We start from the raw sequence: 23,053 nt of genomic DNA on the forward strand, positions 1-23,053 counted from the left end.
CAAGCCACCCCTTCTTCCAAGATGGAGGATGCTGCAGGTGGGCCGCTCAGGTGGGTTCTTCCCACCACAGGTGACTGCTCTCTCCCCCTTCTGATTGGTGGTGTTCACCTGCCAACACAGGGCTTTCCCACTCAAGCTAACTCAAAGCCACCTTCCCTCACCCATCACCCCAAAAGACCAACCTGCACTCCTGCCAAAGCCTCCCTCCCTCCCTATTCTGTTGGTAACTGAGCAGCCTTGTCTACCCCACCTTCAATTGGCAAGATGACTCTCCTTGGCTCCTAAGGGGCTGCCCCCACCTCTGGCCTTCTTTTACTTCTCACGGGATTAAAAGCAGGGCCCCTCGGACCTTGGTCTGCAGCTGCTCACACCCTATCCAAGTTCCAGGCCTGTTGGTCTCAACACCCCGAATCTCCGAGCCCACCAGGCTGAATGTGTCACTTTTCTACCACCTTACCCCTTACCTCAGTGGGTCATTCACTCCCTGTCTTAGAACTGCATCAATCCCAACTCCACCCTCGCCCTCAGCCTACCAACCCCTCACAGGTCTTGCCATTTCACTTCAGACGTGTCCTGCTGTATCCAGTTAGTCTGGCCCCTCTCCTTTCTCTCCTCACCCCCATTCGGCACCCTTCCCCCGTACTCTACGCAACGGCCCACAAGAGCCTTGCGAGGCCACTTTCTGATCAATGATGTCATGGGCACTTTGGAACCCCAGCTTCCTCATCTGTAAAATAGGTCTGGCGATGGCCTCTTCTTCCCAAGGGGTAGGGACTGCATAGCGCAATGCGGTTCGGTAGTTGGGAACACAGGTGTTGTGGTGTGGAATCCGTCCTCTCCAAGCCAGCCCTTACTTGTAAACTGGGAATGACCACCCCTGCCTTAGGTGCTAGGAGAAAAAGCATTCTAGTACCAATCTGGCATGCAGCGAACACTTGATAGTGCTGGCTATTTGTATTATTTCCAACGCACCAATCTGGTGACAGTACTTCTGCCTGCTTCAAACCCTTCAATGACGCTCCACTTCTTGAGAGGCCAAACTCCTGTCCCAGCTTTAATGGCCACCACAGGTTGGTCCCCTGCCCTCACCACCATACAACTTCCCTTCGCCTCTTCCCATTCGGCCTTTGCACACACCCTTACAACTGCCAGGGTGCTGTCGTCTCCTGTGTTTGATGAACTCCATCCCCTCACGAACGTCCCCCGGGGGGCCTACAATGGTGCCTTGGCCTCTGCATCCCCTCAGCAGTTTTCCACCGACCGTCCTCCGTCTACGCTGTGACACTGGGAAGAGGTCTGTTGCTGACCACCGCCATCTCGGGGTGAGCATTGCACTGCTAACCGCAAGGTTGGCAGTTCTGGTTCAAACCCACCAACCGTTCTGCAGGAGAAGGCTATGGCTGTCTGCTCTTGTAATAATGATTTGTGGTCTTGGACACTAAAGACCAGTTCTGAGTCAACATCGACTTCATGCCAATGGGTGAGCACACAGTGAGCATACAAAAAATACTTAAGGAATGAACAAAAAAAACCAATTTGCTCGCAGACACCCACTCTGCTGGCCCCAGAGTGGGAGGCGGAACCCCACAGCAGCCATAGAAGGGACTGCCTGGATGACCTATGGGGGAATATGCTCCCCAAGGCCTGGGCCCCAGAAATGAGACCCTTGGCTGGGGAAGGTGGGCATGAGTGCCCTGACCAAAGTAGACACAGCAGCTGACAGAGGCATGGTCAGCAGCCAAGACAATAGAAGGCCTGCTGGAGGGTCCACACAGCTGGGCTCCACCCCTGCGCCCCTTCAAGTTTGAGTATGCCCCCGGGGCTCTAGTCCCAAATCTGCATCAGGGCAAAGGATGGACCCAGAGGGTAAGGTGGGTACTTTGTGATGGCTGATGACCGAGACCAGTCCTGTCCTGCCCAGAAGCCTTTGACCCTCTCTGGCCTCCATTTTCTGGTGCAGGGGAGGGGCAGCGTTAGACCCTGCAGTGGGGCCCTGCCATCCTGTGGGCTCCTGGAGAGGGGTTTTTCTGTCCCGGCACCTATTCCTTTCCTCCCAGTCTCGGGTTGGTCTTTGTAAATGTTAGATGTGTTTGTTAGCTTGAATCAGCCCCGTCCTCCCCGATGCATTATTCACATTCTGTGAGCGGGTCAGCTCCAGTTACATGGCCTGCAGCCTGCCCGCCCACTCCCCTTCCCAGGGGGCCCAAGACCTGGAAGGTCGAACGCTTTCCTCCAAGGCCATTGGGCTGGCTTTGAGCATCCAGGCTGGGGCTCCCCTGCATTCCAAGCTAGATATACGGGTGGCTGGGGCAGGTGGTTTCCCTCAGAGGGCCCAGCATCTTCCTGGGTGACAGGGCAGGTGCAAGCTCAGTTGACTTTACTGTTTGAACCACTTCACGCACATGACCCGTCCCGGCACACGTGGGCAGGCCACCACTGCCACCAGGAGGGACCCTGAGGCCGGAGCGCCTGCCCCACGGCGGGTCTGGGTCAGGTGTCCCTGCTCCTGGTAAACAATACCACCACACCTTCCACCACTGCTTGAAGGTGAAACCCAAGTCCACCTTGGGAGGAGATGAATTATGGATTTGCCCCCAGAAATCCCAGCCCCCCGCCAAACGGGCGTGCCTTTCCGTACCAGCCCCGGGCAGTGTCGGCTGTGCCACACCGGAGGAAGCAGGTCCCCACTGTTGTGTCTGCGGAGGCCTCGTGTCCAGCCGTGGACAGGAGACTGCGCGCTTCTCAAAGCCGTCCGGCCCCTGCGTGTGTGACCTCGGCCCTGCGCGGGGCGCACAGCCATCATGGCGAAGGATGAAGACGACGAGAAGAAAGCCAAGAAAGGGAAGAAGGGCAAGAAGGGCGCGGAGCCCGAGAAGCCCAAACGGAGCTTGAAGGGGACGTCCCGGCTGTTCATGGGCTTCCGGGACCGCACGCCCAAGATCTCCAAGAAGGGGCAGTTCCGGAGCGCGTCGGCTTTCTTCTGGGGTCTCCACACGGGCCCGCAGAAGACCAAGCGCAAGAAGAAGGCACGCGCCGTGCTGCAGTCCACGTCGAAGCTCATGACGCAGATGCGCATGGGCAAGAAGAAGCGCGCCATGAAGGGCAAGAAGCCGTCCTTCATGGTGATCCGCTTCCCCGGCCGCCGCGGCTACGGCCGGCTGCGGCCGCGCGCCCGGTCGCTCAGCAAGGCCTCCACGGCCATCAACTGGCTCACCAAGAAGTTCCTCCTCAAGAAGGCCGAGGAGGCTGGCAGCGAGCGGGCCGCGGTCGACGCCTGGCTCCACCGCTCGGGCTCGCGGGGCTCCCGCAAGCTGCCCTTCCCCTCGGGCGCCGAGATCCTGCGCCCCGGAGGCCGCCTGCGCCGCTTCCCGCGCAGCCGCAGCATCTACGAGGCCGGCGACGCCGTGGGCTTCCTGCCCTTGGAGGACGAGGCCTCCTTTAGGCCCTCGGGCTCGCGCAGGTCGCTGTACGGCCTCGAGGGCTTCCAGGACCTGGGCGAGTACTACGACTACTACCGCGAGGGAGACGACTACTACGACCGGCGGTCGCTCTACCAGTACGAGGCGCGGGAGCCCTACCTGGCTGCCCACGGCCCCTACGGCCCCGCCTGGCCCCCCTGCGGCAGCGACCCCTACTACGGATACCCGCCCGAGGACCCCTACGACTACGACGCTGCGGACTATTACGGGGACGTCTATCCCCCGTACCCCTTCGGCTACGGCTACGACGACTACCAGCCGCCCTACGCGCCCCCGTCCCCGTCGGGGTACACCTCCCCGCTGGGGTACGCCTCGCCCTACAGCTACGACGACGGGTACGAGGGCGAGGCGTACCCGGCCAGCCGCTACCTGGACCCGTACGCGCTTTACGACACGCCGTACCCACCCTACGACCTTCCTCACGACGCGCCCTATGAGGTGCCCTACCTCGATGCCTACGGGGTGCCCTACGGCCTCCCTTACGGCGCGCCCTACGCCCAAGGCGCCTACGGCGGCGCGGCCGGGGCCATCTACCCGCCCGAGGCGCCCTACCTGTACCCGGAGGAGCCGGCCTTCCTGTACCCCTGGGCGCCGCCACCCGTGACCTCTGCCCACAACCCGTACGCCCACCCCATGGACGACATCGCGGAGCTGGAGGAGCCCGAGGAGGCGGCGGGAGAGCGGCAGAGGACGTCCTTCCGCCTGCCCAGCGCCGCCTTCTTTGAGCAGCAAGGCATGGACAAGCCGGCCAGGTCCAAGCTGTCCCTCATCCGCAAGTTCCGGCTCTTCCCGCGGCCCCAGGTGAAGCTGTTTGGGAAGGAGAAGTTGGAGGTGCCCCTCCCGCCCTCCCTGGACATCCCCCTGCCCTTGGGGGAGGCGGACGACGACGAGGAGGACGAGGGGCTGCCCCGGGTGGCGCCCTACGACCACCTCTACTGGCGCTTCCTCACGCCACGCCAGCGCAACCTGCAGCGCGCCCTGTCGGCCTTCGGGGCCCACCGCGACCTGGGGCTGCGGGCCGAGCTCGGCCACCCGCCGGCACGACCGGCCACCTCGCTGGCGCGCTTTCTCAAGAAGACCCTGTCCGAGAAGAAGCCCACCCCGCGGCTTTGGGGCAGCCAGAAGGCGCGGGCGGGCGCGCCCGCGGTCCGGGAGGCGGCCTACAAGCGCTTCGGCTACAAGCTGGCGGGCATGGACCCCGAGCGGCCGAGCACGCCCATCGCGCTGCGGCGCGTGCAGCCGCGCACGCGCAACAACAACAACTCGCGCGCGCCGCCCGCGCACGCGCCCTGGGGCGCCCTCCTGTCCCCGCCCGCGGCGCGGCGCGCGCCCCCTCCGCCGCTCCCGCCCCTGGGCGCGCTGGGGCCCCTCTCGCCCCCGGGCTCCCTGCGCCGCCACCCGCCTCCCTGGGCCGCCCCGGCCCACGTGCCGCTGCCTCCGCAGGCCAGCTGGTGGAGCTTCGTGGAACCCCCGCCCATGTGCCCCGAGGACACCTCGGACGTGCTGGCCTTTCCTGGGCCCCGGCCCTCGCTCAGAGGGTCCCGCCGCCGGGGCTCGGCCTTTGGCTTCCCGGGCTGCTCGCCGCAGACCTCCCGCCGCCTAGGGTGGCCCCCACTGTCCTCCTCGCAGCCCTCCCTGCAGAGCCTGCGGGGCCCTGGCTATTGCTCGCCCCTGGGAGGCCTGTCCCCACAGCCATCCATCCGTTCAGGCCCCTTCCAGCCGCCCTTCCAGCCGCCCTTCTCGCCCCCGTCCCGCCGACGACCTCGCTCTCTTCGGGAGCCGCTAACTCCACACCTCGGCTCCAGGCACCTGGGCCCACCCCACTCCCAAGCCCTGGGCACCCCCCGGCTGCCCCCGAGAGCTTTCAGCCAGAGGCTGCCTGGGTCCCCACCTCTGCTGGGCCCTAGCCTTAGCCGCCGCTCCCTGAACCTCCCCCTGCGCCGCCTGCACTCTTGGAAACAGCTCAGCAAACAGCAGCCCACGAAAGGCGTCAAACCTCACGTGCGCTCCCCCTTCCAGTGGCCGAGGGCCACAGGGTCCTGGCCGGTAGGTCGTGCTGCCCCTAAGCCCCGGGAGCCAGAAAAGGAGGACTCAGAGACTCTCTGGACCGTGCCACCACTGGTCCCAGGCTGGGACTTGGACTCACCTCCCACCCAGCGTCCATCCTCCCCCTGGCCAGGAGGTGTAAGCACCCGAAGGGGCTTGTCCAGGCCACCCGTTGTCCCAGAAAACCCTTTCCTGGAGCAGATGGGCCCTGTATCATCTCCTTCGCCCCTGGTGGAGGACCCAGTCTCTGACTCAGCAGGTGTCTTCTTGAGCAGACACAGTGAACCAGGACCAGGACAGCTCCTCAAATCTGCAGGACCGAGCCCTGAGAAGCAAGAAGAGGGTGTTCTGGTTGACCCCCAGATACCAGCCAAGCTTGAACCTCCAAGCCCAACTCCCCCCAAGGATCTCAATACAAAGCAGAAGGCACTAAGGCCCAGTCTATCCTACCCTCTGGCGACATGTGACCAGAAAAAGGCTCTGTGGCCACCGTGGCGTCATTGGACAACAGGGCCCAGAGCCCTCACTCCTTTGGCACCAACTGGTGCCCCGGAGCCCCTTCCTGAGTTGGGTAAGCGGCGCCAGGTAGCACCTGGACGTTGTGCAGTGGTCATGCCTTGGGTGCAGAAGCTGAGCACCCTCCAGCGAGGGGGTCCTGCCACCACTGTGCAGCATGCTACCCGGCTAGCCCGGGAATGCCAGCCCGGCCAAGAGCCCAGAGCCTGGAGCCTGCGCTGGGCCCACCAGCCTGCAGAGACCCACCAGCCTTGGCCAAGAGCGAGCACCTGCCCTCCGTCCTGCCGTGTGGGCCCTGGAGCCTCCTGCCTATCCTTCAGGGGATGCTGGGAAAAGCTTGGCTCCCAAAGCTGGCAGAACAAGGTATGGGCCAAAGAGGGAGGGAGAGCAGAAGGGGAAATGGCACAGAACAGCTTCAGGAGACCCTGTGGGTCCTTGGTGAGCTGCTTCCTGCTTGGGCTGCAGTCAGCCCGTCTGTAACCTTGCGAGAACAGCCGTGGTCTCTCTGGCCCACTGGAGACATGAGGTGACCAAGGGGATGCCCCAGGCAGGACAGAGACATAGAAACTTCCAAGGCCCGCTATGGGAAGGGATTTTTTTGTCTGTGAGTCCCAGCCTGGGCTCTGGACAGCTACCAAGTGCCCCTGTTCCTACAGCTCTGTGCTAGTCAGCTGCCTAGTGTAAAACCCATGATGTCCCTGCTGTACTATGGTCTTCCTACTGACCCTCCCCCAGGGGGATGTTTTCACCGGCTCAGGTCCAGACTTCCTTCCTAGCCCCCTGGGCTGCGGGCCTCTGGCTTAGTTGAGGGCAAGGTGCTCCCTGCGGAGTGGGGATCCAAGATGTGTTTCTTGGTCCGTGTCACACAGGGAATCGGGCTGCCTGCGCCAGAGACGGCCTCCCTGTGGGGTATGGTGCAAGGCAGCCGGGCTGAGGGGTGCCTAGTTGAGCTTGGCCATCACATGCATGGCGGAATGTGAGCCTAGCACTGGGTGGCCTTCCAAAGAGGGGGGTAGTCACTGGAGACTCCCCCGGGACACAGAGTAGGCGGGGCAAGCAGGGGCGGTTGGTACCTCAGCCTCTGCAGACTGTGCCCGGAGGAGTGGGCAGTTGGCCGGCCTGGCCCAGCCATGGCGACCGGGGCGGCCTGGCTGTTGGGGGGGCCTAGGCCCCGCCGGCGGGTGCCCCATGCCGTGTGGGTTGCAGCATTGCAAGAGCGGGGTGCAAGGCGCCTAGGGGTGAGGGGCAAGGATGCCTGGGCCCTCCTCACCCTGGAATACGTGAGTGGCTGAATTATTTAGGGTCTGACTGCCAGTGAGCACTGGGGCAGGTGGTGGTGGGCAGGAAGCCAGGGTGATGGCCTACTTAGCGCCGGCGCCCCTGCCTGCCCAGGCTCACTCTTGGTGTCTCCTTTCCTGACTCTCGGGGGCTGGGGGTGGGGGTCTGGGATCTGGGCAGGCTGAAGGTGCCACAGTGGTGTTCAGCCACACGATCCGAGCAGGCTGAAGGTGCCACCATGTTCAGCCACATGGCCTGCATGCCAAATGAGGAAGGCCCTTGTGGAGGCGAACATACTTGATCAGGGCATGTGTGCACACAGGTGGGCATAGAGGACATCCTGCAGCACAGGTGGGAGCAGAAGGAGCTGCCTGGCAGCCACAGCGTGCACTGAGTAGCTCCGGCTGTGCACAGACCCCTGTGCCTGCTTGCCGATAGCCTGTCTCCAGCTGAGCACTGGGGCATCTTCTGAGACTGGATGCCCAGGGGAACAGTATGGGCTGTCAGTGCCATGTGTGACTGCACACGATGTTCCGCTGTCAGGACACAGATCTTCCTAGAGTTGTCATGCAAGCAGCCATGATGGACACGCAGGGTCAGCTGGGTGCCTGAATGTCCAGAACTGTGAGAACAGCACACGGACCTGAGGTTGGGAGAGCTTTCCTGTGGAGAGGGCTTCTAGGACCCTCAGGAGGATGATTACATGGGTGGGTGCTCACCCATCTAGACATTGGTGAGCACACGTTGCCACAGGGAGAAGAGCTCTCCGTGTCCACTCGGTGGACCCCCCAGCTTGGCCTTGGGTTTCCTCGACAATGAGAACAGGTCAGGAGCCACCCTCTAACCAGGCCAACTCAGTGTCCCATTTCTCTCGCAGATGCACTCCATCCGCAACCTGCCATCCACACCGTTCCGTGAACATCGAGGGGAGGATGGTGTGGAGGACATGACGCAGCTAGAGTGAGTGGGCCAGGGTGGGGGCACTGTGGGGTCATCATGGGGGTCACAATGGGGACACCACACTCTTCACCATAGAACCTCCTCCATTCATAGCAGGGATACCTTTTCCCTCCCAGGACATTTCCAAAGCCTCAGTTTCCCCATCTGAAAAATGGGTTGTCTTGAAGGCCAAATACGTATGCATCAAACTCCTGTGGGCCAGCCAAGCTTGAGTTCAAATTCCAGCCCCACAACTTGCCAGCTGGTTGACCTTTGGCAAATCACTTAGCCCCTCGTTGCCTCAGTTTCCTCCTGCCTAATATGGAGTGCTTATAGTCCCTCCCTTTGGCTGACGTCCTGTGAGTGCCGGCACATTGGAGGTGCCTCGGGGTGTCACCACAGGCCCCACAGGGGCAGTAGTACAATTATCATCATTACTATAGAGAAGCTAGCGGCTTGGCCAAAATCTCACAGGGATAGACCTTGAACTCAGGCCTGCCTGACCTAAAGCCAAAGCTCTTCCTTAGCCCCGGCTTATCACTGAGGTGGAAAGTGGACATGTTCCAGCTTGGGCCCAGGCCCTGACCATCCTTCCCCCTCCCCCGCCCCCACCTCTGCGCCCTCCAGAGACCTGCAGGAGGCCACTGTGCTGGCCAATATCAAGACTCGATTTGAGCGGAACCTCATCTATGTAAGTGGGGCTGGCCCTGCCTTCCTGCCTGCAGGAGCTCTTGGGGTGGGTGAGCGCACAGCTTCCTTCTGTGGCCACTGATGTGAACTTAGAGGTTTGAACCTTTTGAGCGCAGAACGCTGAGGTTCCGAGGACGTGGACTCAACAGTGGCAGTCAGAGGCGAGGCAGGGACCTGGAGTTGGGGGAACCCAGAAAAGTGTGCAATTGCCACTTCCTTGTGGACGCAGACTCTGCAATCCCAGAATCCCCAAACTGGGGAGGCCACTGTGGTAGGCCCCAAAAGATAAAATGGAAGACCAGGGGCCTACGGCCATCTGGGGGAAGGAAGGCCAGGACCATGGAGGGTTACTTGTCCCCATGCTGTCCTGGACTTCCTACATCCGCTCCACTAGAGGGGCAACCTCAGATGGTCCCGGAGCCCAGACCTGCCTTGGTGAGTGAAGGAATAAGGCAGTAGTTGATGCGGCACCAGGCCTGGTCCTCTCTCCAGAAGGATCGCTGTGGGGCCTTCTCCTTTCAATCCCTCCCCTCCTGCAGCCTGGCCAGTGCCTGATCACACTCGGCCCACGTCATCCTGGGACGTTGTTAGAGAGCCTTGGGTTTGAACACTGAAACCAGGCCACTAGAGCTTTGTCCTGATGGAAGGGGGACCCTGGTCTCCAGCAGCGGGGTGGTGGGACGCAGAGAATCAGGAGGTACATGGGCACTGAGGCCACCCACCCCCTGTTCTGCAGACGTACATTGGCAGCATCCTGGTATCGGTGAACCCGTACCAGATGTTTGAGATCTACGGGCCCGAGCAGGTGCAACAGTACAACGGGCGGGCTCTGGGAGAGAACCCACCGTGAGTGTCCTGGGGCCCAGAGGGTGGGGCTGGGTGAGGGGGTGAGGGTGCAGGGTGAGCAGCTGCCCTGAGCTCTCCTGTGTCCTCTTAGCTTGACAAGCACCCGAGGGTAGTGGTTACAAACCTACTCCACTGCGTTGGCCCTTCCCAGGCCTGGCAGCACCCTTGCTGCACCCAAGGCTCCTCCCCCAGGGCTTAGCAACTAAAGCAGGCTGGAGGGGTGGGGGTGGGGAGTCAGAGCAGGATTGACCAGCCCAGGAGGTGGTACCTAACAGCCTGTCTCCCCAGACACCTCTTTGCAATTGCGAATCTCGCCTTCGCCAAAATGCTCGATGCCAAACAGAACCAGTGTATAATCATCAGGTGAGCTGTGGGTCAGCTTGAGGGGTGTCCCTGTTCATTGGAGGAGGGGGCTGTCTTCGGGCAGCGAACTATACATCAGGCCAGACTTGGGGAAACCCCAGCATCTCTTGTGCAGCCCCTCCCTCCACCTGGCCCCATGGCAGGGCTGGGCGACCCGGGAGAGGCAGGAAGCAAGAAGAAGCTCACTCGGCCTCTTTGCCAACAGTGGAGAAAGCGGCTCCGGCAAAACCGAAGCCACCAAGCTGATTCTGCGCTACCTGGCTGCCATGAACCAGAGACGGGGCGTCCCACAGCAGGTGGGTCTGTCTGCCAGTCTGCCTGTCTCCCCAAGACCCTCAGGCAAGCTTCCTCATGAAACATGTCCAGTGTACTTCCTAAGCAGTCAGGACCCATGGCCCTACTTTGAGGATGGGGAACCTGGCCAGGATTTGCCCAGAGAGGGTCCATTGGACTCTGGGCTCCTTCTGATGTCCGCACTTGAGGGAAGTGCCTGAGGGTGGAGTCCCCTTCTGTCTGGTGGCCACTCTGGGTTCCAGGGTCAGAGTGGGGGTTAAATGGACAAGAGGCTTGCCTGCTGTCTTCCCGTGTGCAAATCAGAGGTGTCATCGTCTCCCTGTTTCCTTACCCAGGGGTAGCACAAGCTTGGGGGGGGGTGCTACCCCGAGAGCAGCCAGGGAGGCAGGAAATGCTACGGGGAGCCTCTGGGCACTAAGGCAGTGAGACAGGTTCTGGGCAGGCCGGGAGGCTTGCTATGTAAGTGAGTACTAAGTTCTCATTCCTGAGAGTGTTAGGGCTTCAGCCGTCTCCTAAGGATTGACTGCGCACCAGGCCTGTGTGCCAGGCACCAGGGAGGCCCGCCACAGCAACCGGGCAAGAAAAAGTGTCCACCATGTGGAGATGGCAGTCTGGCGAGGAGACGGAAAGGAAACAAAAGATCTAAGTAACTTCGCTGTGTGACAAGTGCGGTGAGCTGTGGAGGAAATGTAGGGCCTACAGAGAAGCCGAGGCAGTGGCCTTGAGGACATCTAGGGAAAAGGCGAGCCAGAAAGTGGGTAGAGCTAGTGCCAAGACCCTGCCTGGACTGGGAACAGGCCTGGTATGGCTGGGGTGGAGTCCAGGCTCAGACAGGGAGGTGGTCGTGGCAGGGCGCGGAGTGGTTGAAATCCACACTGACAGCTGGCAGGTGGGCCAGGTTGGGCTGTCAGAGAGGGCAAGGGAGAACCCAAGAACCAGGCCTGAAGCACCAGGGTGGAAAGGGCTGCAGGGTGAGCAGATCTGGAAAGAAGAGAGCAACCCGCCGTCACCACTGACCACATGCCAGGAGCTCAGGAGAAGGTGGTATTGGGAGCCGACTCCCACCGGCTCTGACTGCAGAACCACATTCTCAAGCTCCCCAGCACAGATGGCCACGGAGGCGTTGATGTGTCTGCAATGTCCCAGTCAATGGAGGCCTCACAGGGGTGGTCTTAGGGGGATCAAGGGTGTAGAGTTGGCTCAGGAGACTGCTTGGCAGGCCCAGTTGGATCCAGCCTTCTTGAATGCTTGCCTTGACCTGCCAGCATCTTCTGGGCCTCCAGGTTAGACTGGGGAAAGACTGCTGAGTGCTGCCAGAGTCCCCCAGCATTCTTGTGAGGGAGGTATCTTTGGATTGTATTATAAATGGGAAACTGGGCAGGGCTGGTAACTTGCCTAACACCCAACATAAGATGGGGATGGGGCTGGCCTGTGAAGTTCGTAGTCAGGGAGCAAAGATCTGGGTCTAGGCAAGTTTCTTACCAGCACAGAGCCAGGTTGAGGGCATGTCTGCCAGTGGGACTGAGCATGGGACTCCTTTCTCAGCTACGTCTCTGCTTCTGCGCATCAGGTCAAATAGTCCAGAGTTAGGGTCGGTTCTAGGCATGGCTGGATCACAGATCTTAGCCAACATCCCTTGTGGTGACTCCTCTCCAACCTGTAGAAGATGATCCTCATTCTCATCCTCCCTCCCATTGGTCAGCAAGCTAGCACCATAATGACAGGGCTCACACCTCCCAGTAGTTCAGAAGTCTCAGGACTCTCTCTCACTGGCCTGACTTTGCTTACGTGTCTTCACTCGAACCAACCATGTAGCAGAAAGTATGCCCTGCCCTGATTGGTTGAAAACCTGGGTTTCAGATTCTGTCCCTTGGGGTGGGTATGTGTGAGGGTGTTGGATGCTGGGCATTTCCTGACACAACATGGGGGTTCCGTTGGAGGCCTTGAGGTGCCAGGTGCACATTGAGTCTTTCCCCCAGCCCCTGGCTCTGTGCTCACCCGGTGCTTGGTACAAGAAGCAACCGGTCCACACTCCTATGCCCTGAAGGCCTTCCAGAGTAAAGATAGGACAGAGCAGCCTCAAGGCAGACCCTGTCCTTCATGACGCAATGTTAACCAGGCAAACCGTGGGTAAGGCTCAAAGGAGTCAGCTGGCATCGTCCCCGAGATACCACGTGCTATTTCTGTGGTGATAGAGCCCCCCTACTTCTGCCCTAAGTACGGGTCCTCGAGACTTGACTTAGCAAGTGAGAAGGCTGTGTGCACGGTGCTGCTTGCTGCCATTCTGGAACTCTCCTTGTTGATTCTGCAGCTGAGCTTGGGGCCCAAGCGTGGCTCTAAGCCTCCATTTCCTCAGCTGCAAAATAGATGAGATGATAGTACTGGCCTTAGAATTATTGAAACGTGATATAGAATCCCTCCACACGTGTCAATGACGTTGTGACCCAAAGACCAGGTCCTTAGGCGACAATCCGTGTTATATGAAAATGGAGAATGATTCTATCAGATCACAAGCAGGAGGCTGACTGCATCGTTACACTAAACGCCCAGATCAGTCATTCTGTAACCGCCGAGAATCACGGTCCACTCTACCTGACACATGACCTGAGCCATCACAGCCAGGGTCTCTAACCTCACACCTCGGAGCTCATTACTGCCAGATGTAGGTAGTTACCCACAAAAGAGCCAATCCGTGGAGTTTTTGCTCTTGTCGACATGTTGAATAGTGAGATAGTCCCTAAGTAAGGAGTGGGTGCACTAGGGTAAAATGTCTCGTTCGCATTGTGGTTCAGTGGCAGCGAGTCTGTTTTTCACTCTCAGTGGCTCCATGTGACGGAGTAGAATGCCCCTTAGGGTTTTCTGGGCGGTCATCTTTGAATGGCCGTGCGTGTCCAGGGTTTTCTCTAATGGACTCACTGGTGGGTTTGAACCACAGACCTTTGGGTTAGCAGCTAGGTGCTTCACCATCGTGTCACTGGGACTCCCTCTGTGATCCACAGGAGGTGTGACTAAGTGGCAGCTCTCATTAGCTAACTTGGAGTTAAAAAGCCCCAAAAAGAAGAATATGCCGCATTTCTCACACTGAAAGAACTGAAGAAAAACCTCAAGCCCCAAGTCAAAATCTTGACGGATCCTCTGGCAAGAATATTGACTGATGCAGAGAGCACCAGAAGACCAGGTGGAAGGAATGCTCAGTCGTGGACCACAAACAACTGGTGGACATTCGGGCTTTCCAAGATAGCACGTGACCCAGACTTGATGGCACTGAAGGAAGAAGTCCAGGCTGCCCTAAAGGCATCGTTAAAAAGATAAGAGTCCAGGAATTAACAAGACCAATTGAAATGTTTCCACAAACCGATGCAGCACTGGAGACACTCGCTAGTCCATGCCAATAAATGTGGCACCCTCGCCTACTGGCTGGAGATGTGTAACTGCGCCGTCAAAGAGAAGTGAGCCAACAGAATGCAGAGCTGAGTCTTCAATACCACTAATGGCGCCTGCAAGTAAGACTTTGCTGAAGGTGATTTAAAGGGGTTGCAGCACCTGGATCCAGAAGCGGGTGTAAAAGGAGGGCTGTCGGTGCAGACAGCAGATGAACCATAGCTGACAGCAGAGAGCACTAGCAAGATGTTTACCTGTGGTTTGTTGACCATGCAATGCATGTGACTGTGTGTCTCGGAACAAACTATGGATTATGTTGCTGGGAATTCACTGTATTCGTACAGAGCCTGGTCACAGACCACAAGGCAGGCAAGAACCAGGGGCCACCACATGACCTAAGATCCGCACGGTGTGTGTCAGGGTGTACGCTTGGACCGTACTTACTCAGTCTGCGTGCAGAGGGATCCGCCAGGCTAGGCTACCCGAAGGAGGACACTGACCCTGGGCAAAGGAGGCAAGGCGAAAGCTGCCGCATGCCCATGACAGTCCCTGGAGGGCTGGAGGCACTTGCTGGTGACGGTCAAGGATCACAGCCCTCAGTAGGGAGGACAACTCACTGTAAAGAGTGCCCAAACCCTCACAGCATGGTGAGTGGAGACCAAACTGAAATTGTCGAGGGTTTGCTTTTACCGGCAGCAGCAAGCAGCCAGCACGAACCCAAAGAACTTCGTGCCCTGAGCCGATCTGCTCTGAGCACAAGAGCTCGCTCCGTGTTGACGAGGAAGGGGGTGGCCAGGCCGGAACACTGCCACGGGCCTCCCAGCCTTGCGGAAGGTGGACATTGAACACGAAGACCGCGGAGCAATTGGGCCGTTCCACACTGGTGGGGGAAGAATAGTGAAAGGGCCACGGACTGCGGGAGGAACAACAGCTCCGTCCCAGAGGAAATACTCTCAGAGGCGGAATGCTGCTGAGCCAAGGGTGCTGAGCCTCCACCTCACGAACTGTGGACGTATTCTCGGGAGGGACGGGTCCCCTCGAGGAGAGCCCATCCCTGGTAAAGTGGAGTCTGCAGAAGGACAGGAAGACCCTCACCAAGATGGCTACACCATGGGGTCAAACAATTGTGAGGCTGGCGTGGGACCGGGCAGTCCGTCAGGCTGCTGTGAGTCAGACCGACTTGCTGGCACAATAACAACCCTACCGCCCGCTGTGAACCCCCTGGGTGGTGCCCTTTGTGTGCTTACCGCAAGGTTGGCAGTTTGCCGCCTCCTCAAGGCAGCTTGGGAGAGAGACTTGCCATTGACGTTCCTGTGGAGCCCAGTGCCGCCACACGAGAGAGCTCCTGTGTCACAGTCGGCTCCACAGCAAGTGGTCATGTGACTGTGAGCTGCTGCTTCCTTCATCACTGAGCAGATGTTTTCTTTCTTTTTAATCATTTTATTGGGGGCTTGCACAACTCATCACAATCCATACATCCATTGTGTCAAGCACATCTGTACATTTGTTGGATACATCATTCTCAACACATTTGCTCTCCACTTAAGCCTCTGGCATCAGCTCCTCGTTTTCCCCCTTCTTCTCCGCTCCCCCTCCCTAACGAACCCTTGATAATTTATATTATTATTTTGTCATATCCTACACTGTCTGACGTCTCCCTTCACCCAATTTTCTGTTGTCCGTCCCCCAGGGAGGAGGTTATCTGTAAATCCTTGTAATTGGTTCCCCCTTTCCACCCCACCCTCCCAGTATCACCACTCTCACCACTGGTCCTGAAGGGATCATCTGTCCTGGATTCCCTGTGTTTCCAGTTCCTATCCATACCAGTGTACACCCTCTGGTCTAGTCAGATTTGTAAGGTAGAATTGGGATCATGATAGTGTGGGGAGAGGAAGCATTTAGGAAATAGAGGAAAGTTGTATGTTTCATCGTTGCTATACTGTACCCTGACTGGCTCATCTCTTCCCCGTGACGCTTCTGTAAGGGGATGTCCAGTTGCCTACAGATGACCTTTGAGTCCCCACTCAACACTCCTCATTCACAATGATATGATTTTTTGTTCTTTGGTGTCTGATACCTGATCCCTTTGACACCTCCTGATTTCACAGGCTGGTGTGCTTCTTCCATGTGGGTTTTTTTGCTTCTGAGCAAGATGGCCGCCTGTTTGCCTTCAAGCCTTTAAGACCCCAGATGCTTTATCTTTTGATAGCTGGAAACTATCAGCTTTCTTCCCACATTTGCTTATGCATCCGCTTTGTCTTTAGCGATCGTGTCGGGAAGGTGAGCATCATGGGATGCCAGTTTAATAGAACAAAGTATTCTTACATTGAGGAAGTACTTGAGTGGAGGCCCAGTGTCCATTACTGAGCAGATGTTTTCTGAGTGATTACTCTGTACCAGGTCCTGGACAGGCTTTGGATGGGGAGGGGGCGGTGCCATTGTAGTGACGTAGAGAAGACGCACAAGTGAATCAAGGGACACAACATGTAGCCAGTGGTACAGAGGGCTGCTAGGAAGAGAAAGCTGGTGATAGCTGATCTAATCATCGTCAGGAAGGTGTCACCCGAGAGTAACAGGTGGACAGTTTTCTGAAGCAGATGGAGAGTATGAGCCAGGGCAGGTAGATGAGCACCTTAACTTCCAGTCAGAATAAAAGAACCAATATCCAGAGGTGTTCGGGGTGAACAGGGCAGTGGGGTGGTGAGAGGTGTGTATTCCCAGATGGTTCTGGCAGGTAGAGCCACCAGAACACCCTGGAAGCCTTGCTGCAGACCATATGGGGGCAATAACTGAAGCCCTGGGGGAGTGGGTGTCTATGAGGTTCCAGGTCTGTCCTCAGCTGTCAGCTCTGTTCTCTGCCCCCAGGAGTCAGACAGGTTCCCCTTGTCCCACCCCATTCTGAGACTCCCGATGGCCTGCTGCCCAGTCTGCTGGTGGCTCACTTCTGTTCTGAGTGCTCTCTTTCTCCTCCCTCTCTGTGCTCCTCAGCTGAAGGTACTTGGCGCATGTGTGCACCCATGCACGCCCCCCTGTGTCCACATAGACACTGGTGCGTGTGTGTGCACGCTGGTGTGTGGGTGCTGCTGTGGTAGGCAGATGCATCCAAAGGCTGCTTGGGGCTGGAACTATGGCTGGGGGATCTGTGCTGGGGGCTGCCCTGTGCGTGCACCGAGGGAGCTGGGAGATGTGTAATGTCCCACGAAGGGTGGGGTACAGTGTAAGAGAGGGCTTGAGGCAAGGCAGCAGGGGGCACTGTGGGGACCCAGGGTTTTATGGGGAGCTGGCCTCACAGGAGGGGCTTTAAGTGGTCTGTGGGAACCACTGGGGGAGGGGCAGGGCACACTCCCCACCCTAGGCCCCCACAATAGTGTGCAGCCCTCACACCCGTCCCTTCTGGATCCCAGATTCTAGAGGCAACACCGCTCTTGGAGTCCTTTGGGAACGCCAAAACCGTCAGGAACGACAACTCCAGCCGCTTTGGGAAGTTCATGGAGATCTTTCTGGAGGGGTAAGTAGGTAGGAGAGGGGTGCTCAGGGAGCTCTGGCCGTTCCTTGGACCCCAGGCCTAGTCCCAGAGCCAGCCCCCGCCCTCCCTTTCCCTCCTCCCACCCATTCCCACAGGAGCTGACCTGTGCTCCTCCCTCCAGGGGTGTGATCTCTGGTGCCATAACTTCCCAGTACCTGCTTGAGAAATCCAGGATCGTGTTCCAGGTGGGCCGGGGCCTCCTGGGTCCTGCATGTAGAAGGGGGTGGTGGTTGTAGCTGGTGCCACTCTGCAGAGTTGACACATGGGAGGCTTGGTAAATGCTGAGTTCATGGACAACCATGTATGTGTGCACGTATACATGTGAACACATGACTTCCTCCTCCCCCACCCCACACCACACACACATGCACATACACACTCCTCCCACCATACTGGGCTCCTTGAAGTCCCTGAAACAAACCTGCTCATCTGTCTTCCTGATGCTCAACGTAGCCACAATGACTTGCTGAGTGTCTCCCGCTAGCAGGTCACATTCTTGGTCCATGCATTCTTACACAATCCTGGCAGGTGCATGCTTTCTTGGGGCTCTTGCCTGTCTTGCTCCCTGCCGTGTCCAAGGACCCAGGAAGTGCTCCACCTACATGGCTGCGTGGCCCATGGGAGCTCTGTGTGCGCTGTTGGGCCTGTGAGCACATGGGTGTGTAGTAGGTATGTGTGGCCAGTGCGCCATTTTCCAAACAAAGTGAAGCCTCTTCCCTACCACTTAGTACTGGCACTTCCCCCACCCCCGTCTCCTGCCAACCTGTTGACCTCCAGCTGGTGCCACACAGGGTGCTCTGCTTCATTGGCAGCGTATGTCTGTGCACGTCTCTGTGTCTGAACGTGAGCATCCTCTCTTGACCCACTCACCATCCTGCAGGCCAAAAATGAACGGAACTATCACATCTTCTACGAGCTGCTGGCTGGGCTGCCTGCCCAGCTCTGCCAGACCTTCAGCCTGCAGGAGGCCGAGACCTACTACTACCTGAACCAGGTGGGTGCATCCAATGGCCTCATGGGGGTTTCGGGATTCACGGAATGCCAGGGAGGCAGGGCCAGGCTTCCAGGGGCAACAAGGAGCAGAATAAAGGCTGCCCTAGAGGTCTGGTCCTCCCACCCCCACTACCCCCTTGGACTGGCTGCGCAGCCGTGGCGTATTGTCCTCATGGCCAGCAAAGGGCATGGACATTGGAGGAGGGGGAGTCTGGAGTTAAGTGTCGCATGACGAGGGGACCAGAAGCCTGTGGTCCATCGTGGAGGGCACAGGAGGCCTGCTTGCGTTCTCTGTTGCCTGGAAGGGAACTAGCCAGCCGACTGCACTTGCCTTCTCTGTGCCTCCACCTCCTCGTCTGAAAACTGGGCACTGTGTAGTGGCAGCTGCCCAGGACCATCTTGAGCGTGAGCCTCAGAGCACGGCACACATGCGCTGACACACTAAGTGCTCAGTGAGCGTTGACTGCTGTGCTCCGTTGCCATTAGTGGCCTCTAGGCCAGCTCCAAGCGCAGTGCCCCCTGCTGTCCGAAGCCCCTCCTCACCCATGCTCGGAGCCTCCAGCGATGGGAATTGAAGGCCCTGTCAGTGCTGAGAGCTTGAGGTCCTGGCTCAGGGCAGAGCGGGGTCTTTGAGGGTCCAGGTTCCCCTCTTAGAGCCCCCACCCTGCACCCCTGTCCTCATCCAGGGTGGAAACTGCGAGATCGAGGGAAAGAGCGACGCAGATGACTTCCGGCGACTCTTGGACGCCATGGAGGTGCTGGGGTTCAGCGGGGAAGACCAAGACAGCATCTTCCGCATCTTGGCTTCCATCCTACACCTGGGCAATGTCTACTTTGAGAAGTACGAGGTGAGAAAAGGCCGCTCCGTGGCTCTCCAGGAGCGAAGGGCTAAGGCCGGCTGCTCGGGCTTAGCTGGTGCCTCCTTCGCTCCCAAGCTAAATGGTACTTAGATATTTGTCTGTTTTATGTTTGTTTTTCCTCTGGTGGTGGTTGACTTTTCCTTGCTACTGTGCAAAAGCTCTGTTATGTGTTAAGGACATCAGTCCTTTGTCTCTTATATGAATTATATAGCTTTTTTAAAAATGTACTTTATTATTTTTTAAAGTGTCATTGGGGTATACTGCACATGTATAATTTAATTGTTCGGTCATCTCAGGAAGATCTGTGTAATCAACACCACAATCAATTTGAGAGCTTTTTTTACGTAGCTGTCATCTTTAGCTCTCCACATCCCTCCATCCTCCCCTGCCAGACCCAGTGGCGTGTCTATTTTGCATTTCGTCATTGATATTTTTACTTTCTTTATAGTGTTTGTTTTGCGTTGTCATGCAGATTAAAAAGGGTTTTTTTAATTTTAACAATTTATTAGGGGCTCATACAATTCTTATCACAGTTCATACATATACATTAAAAAGGTTTTTTTAACAGTTCATTTCTTGATCTTGCATGAACTTTGAATCATTTTGAGAGAGGCTGCCTCATTTTGAAATTAGTAGTCTTCTCTTGTTTTTTTAAAAAAAGTTTTATGTGAAAGTAAGTGGGGGTGGACAGATCAGATCATCTTTGCACCCAACAACTTCTCAGACTTTCCATGGCATGCTGTCCCACCCCCTCGCCCGCCCACCTTCCCTTTATAGACGACTCCCTGCCCCTTTACAAACCCGGTGCAGGCTTGTTTGCCTCTCGTTCCCGTCTCATCCCTGGTAACCACCAACCATTTCTCTCTTCGTGATTTCTGTTTTGCATCAGTGTCTCATACCCTATTTACACTTCAGCTCTTGGCTACCTTCACTCAGTATCACGCCCTCCAAACCCATCCTTGTCAGGGCGGTTTCATGGCTCCATCACCATTGGCTAACACTAAGTAGTTTCCACTGTGTGCCGCATGGACCGCAGGTTAGCTACTTGTTGGTCCCCGGGTGCTCAGTCGGGTGTGTCCGTCCTCTCACTCTTGTGACTCATGCTACAGCCAACGCACGTGCGCCGGTGTCTCGTTCCGTGTGTCCCTTATTTCTGCGATTCTTAGTTTTCCTCAAGACCTTTTGTGGTCTTGTTTTACATGTAAATCTTTTTCAAAATTGTTTTATTTTTTTACATGAGGGGAATTTATATAGCAACATAAGAGTACCCATTGTAAAGTGAGCGCGTCAGTGGCATCTAGTGCGTGCACCATGTTATGCCACTGTGCCACCTCGACTTACCCCACGCCATCTCGTTATATCCGAAGGACACTCCATTCCCCTTTCCCCGCCCCAGACCCACTAACCACCAAGTTGCTTCTGTTTCTACAGATTTGCTTGTCCTGGGTATTTTGTCTAAAGGAATCATGCCATATGTGTCCCTTTGTATCTGAATTCTTTCACTTAGCATAATGTTTTCAAGGTCATCCAAGTTGTGGCATGTGTCAGGACTTTATTTATCTCTGTGGCTGAGTAATTCCCATTGAGTCAGTGCCTGCTCTTAGCGATCCTATAGGACAGATTAGAACTGTTCCTGTGAGCTTCAGAGTTGAAAACCTTTCTCCCGAGGGTAGGCTTGCAGTTGTTTCGAACAGCTGACCTTGCGGTTAGCAGCCCAACACATAACCATTACATCCACAGGACTCCTGCCTGTAGAACAGAGTTTGTTTATCCATTCATCCAGTGATGGGCATTTGGGTTGTGTCTACCTTGTGGCTGTGGTGTATAATGTCCTGTGAATACCCATGTATGTGTTTCTGTGTGGGCACAGGTTTTTATGCTTTGGGGGATGATTCATAGGAGTGGAATTGCTGGGTCACACGGTAGGTCTATGTTTAACTGTTTGAGGAACTGGCCAACGGTTTTCCGTAGCCGGTGTTACATTTTACATTCGTGCCAGCTTTCTCCCCATTAACACTTACTTTTGCTCCAGGCCTCATAAGGAAACTGAACCAAACCCACTGCTGCCCGGTGGGTCCCAGCTCATAGCAACCCACCCTGCAGGACAGAGTCGCAGTCCCCTTAGGGTCCCCAGGCACCTTTCTCCATTGGTGCCACGGGGTGGGTTCGACTTGCCAGCCTTTTGTTCAGCAGCCTGTGCTACCACAGATCCACTAGACATTTAAGTGGGTGTGGAATGACAATTCAGTGTGGTCTCAGTTTGCATCTCCCTGGTTACTGGTGATGTCTCATGCGCTGTTGGCTGTTTATCTTCTTTAGAAAAAGATCTATTTCACCAAGTAGTACTTAACTCCTTTGCCCTTTAAGAAAAAACTAGTTCCTTTGCTGCTGATTTATTCCCCCCCCCCAAGATTGTTATTGAATTGTTCTAATCTTCCATTTAAAAGTATCTCATCTACAAAATCCCTATATATGTGAGGCTTCAAAATATTCATAAAATAACAAAACTGGAATGAAGGATAATGGAATTGCTTCACAAACTTTTTTGAATCCTTCTTGGATGTATTTATGTCTAATTATAGAATGTATTGCGTGTGTCACATATAGATTTCTGTATTCCTATTGTACCATTCTAATTGTTGTGGCTTTTAATATGTTTAGTATCTAGGTGGGCGCTGTGAAATGGCAAGGAGCGCCAGTGACAGTGTGGCCTTGGCATTGGACCGCCGCCACAGGCCATTGGTTCAAACCCTCCGGTCACTCTGCAGGACAAAGACCAGGCTCTCAGTTCCCTTACAGATGTATAGACTTGGATCCCTTCAGGACCTTTTCTGCTCGGTCCTGTGCAGGGTTACTGCGAGGCAACATGGGCTCAACAGCTGTGGATTTGGGGTTTATAAAGTCATGGTGGTAGTAAGTCACATCAATAGTAGCATTAACCAAAAGCAGACTCACTGCCATCGAGCTGACACTGACCTATAGAGATCCTATGGGACAGAGTAGAACTGCCCTTATGGGTTTCTGGGAGTAGAAAGCCCCATCTCTCTCCCAAGGAGGGCCGGTAGTTTCAAACCACTGACCTTGCGGTTGGCGGCCCACAGTGTAACCACCACACCAGGAGGCCTTCAAGAGTAGCATTAGAACCGGAGTAACTTCATGGGTGGTAATGACAAGGATTAGCCCACAGCTAATCCCCTTGAGGTGAGGTCAGACACACCTTTCTCTAGACATTTCATCAATTCGGACACCAGCTGCCTGCTGAGTTCAGTGATCCATCGCAGTGTCCGTCTGCACACAACTGGCAGACCATGTTTCCAGGGAAGTGGTCTATGAAGGGAGTGCCAGGGCCCACGTCTACATCAGGATCAGCAGACTGCAACTCAAGATCAGAACCTGCAAGCATGTAGGCAAAATCTGACGGTTCCCCCACAGTGGAACGTGTGCCTCTCCTTTCTTAGTGTAGGAAGGTCTCTCAGCTCTTCTGGTCCCTGCAAGCAAGCAGCCCTTCTCTCGCCAAGACTCCGCTCTCCAAGCCTGTCTCTGAGGACAGGCTCCTCTGCCTGGTGGGAACAGACTCATTTTAACACTGCCACCTGGCGTCCCCAGCTCTGCTGCAGGGCCGCTTCCAGGTTGTCCCCATCGGCAGTGAGGGTGGTGCCCTTCCAGACCCGGCTCTGTTGTCACTATCAGCGCTTGACCCACGGCACCCTCTTTTAGGAGGTTCCTTGACTCCGTTCTGTCTGCTGCTTTTTACTTCTCATTTGCCTTTTCTCCCATCCCTTTCTTCCTGCTTCCCGTCTTCCTGCCTTTTTCTGTCGGAAACACTTTTGTCAGGTGGTCTG

General features: G+C 56.6%; 1 protein-coding gene across 1 annotated transcript in view; it reads left to right on the top strand.

Annotated features, from left to right (window-relative positions):
* The first annotated feature begins 2,801 nt into the window (after positions 1–2,801).
* MYO15A (myosin XVA) overlaps positions 2,802–23,053 on the top strand; it is a 70,254-nt gene continuing 50,002 nt past the window's right edge. Inside the window, exons 1-11 of the mRNA XM_075559142.1 lie at positions 2,802–6,404; positions 8,197–8,279; positions 8,886–8,949; positions 9,685–9,794; positions 10,083–10,157; positions 10,363–10,453; positions 16,821–16,826; positions 17,237–17,340; positions 17,480–17,543; positions 18,239–18,352; positions 19,038–19,199. Of these exons, the coding sequence (XP_075415257.1) occupies positions 2,802–6,404; positions 8,197–8,279; positions 8,886–8,949; positions 9,685–9,794; positions 10,083–10,157; positions 10,363–10,453; positions 16,821–16,826; positions 17,237–17,340; positions 17,480–17,543; positions 18,239–18,352; positions 19,038–19,199 (4,476 nt within the window). The remainder of the gene's footprint in view (positions 6,405–8,196; positions 8,280–8,885; positions 8,950–9,684; positions 9,795–10,082; positions 10,158–10,362; positions 10,454–16,820; positions 16,827–17,236; positions 17,341–17,479; positions 17,544–18,238; positions 18,353–19,037; positions 19,200–23,053) is intronic.

Source organism: Tenrec ecaudatus, chromosome 10 (genome assembly GCF_050624435.1).
Source record: "Tenrec ecaudatus isolate mTenEca1 chromosome 10, mTenEca1.hap1, whole genome shotgun sequence".
In the NCBI taxonomy this organism is placed as follows: domain Eukaryota; kingdom Metazoa; phylum Chordata; class Mammalia; order Afrosoricida; family Tenrecidae; genus Tenrec; species Tenrec ecaudatus.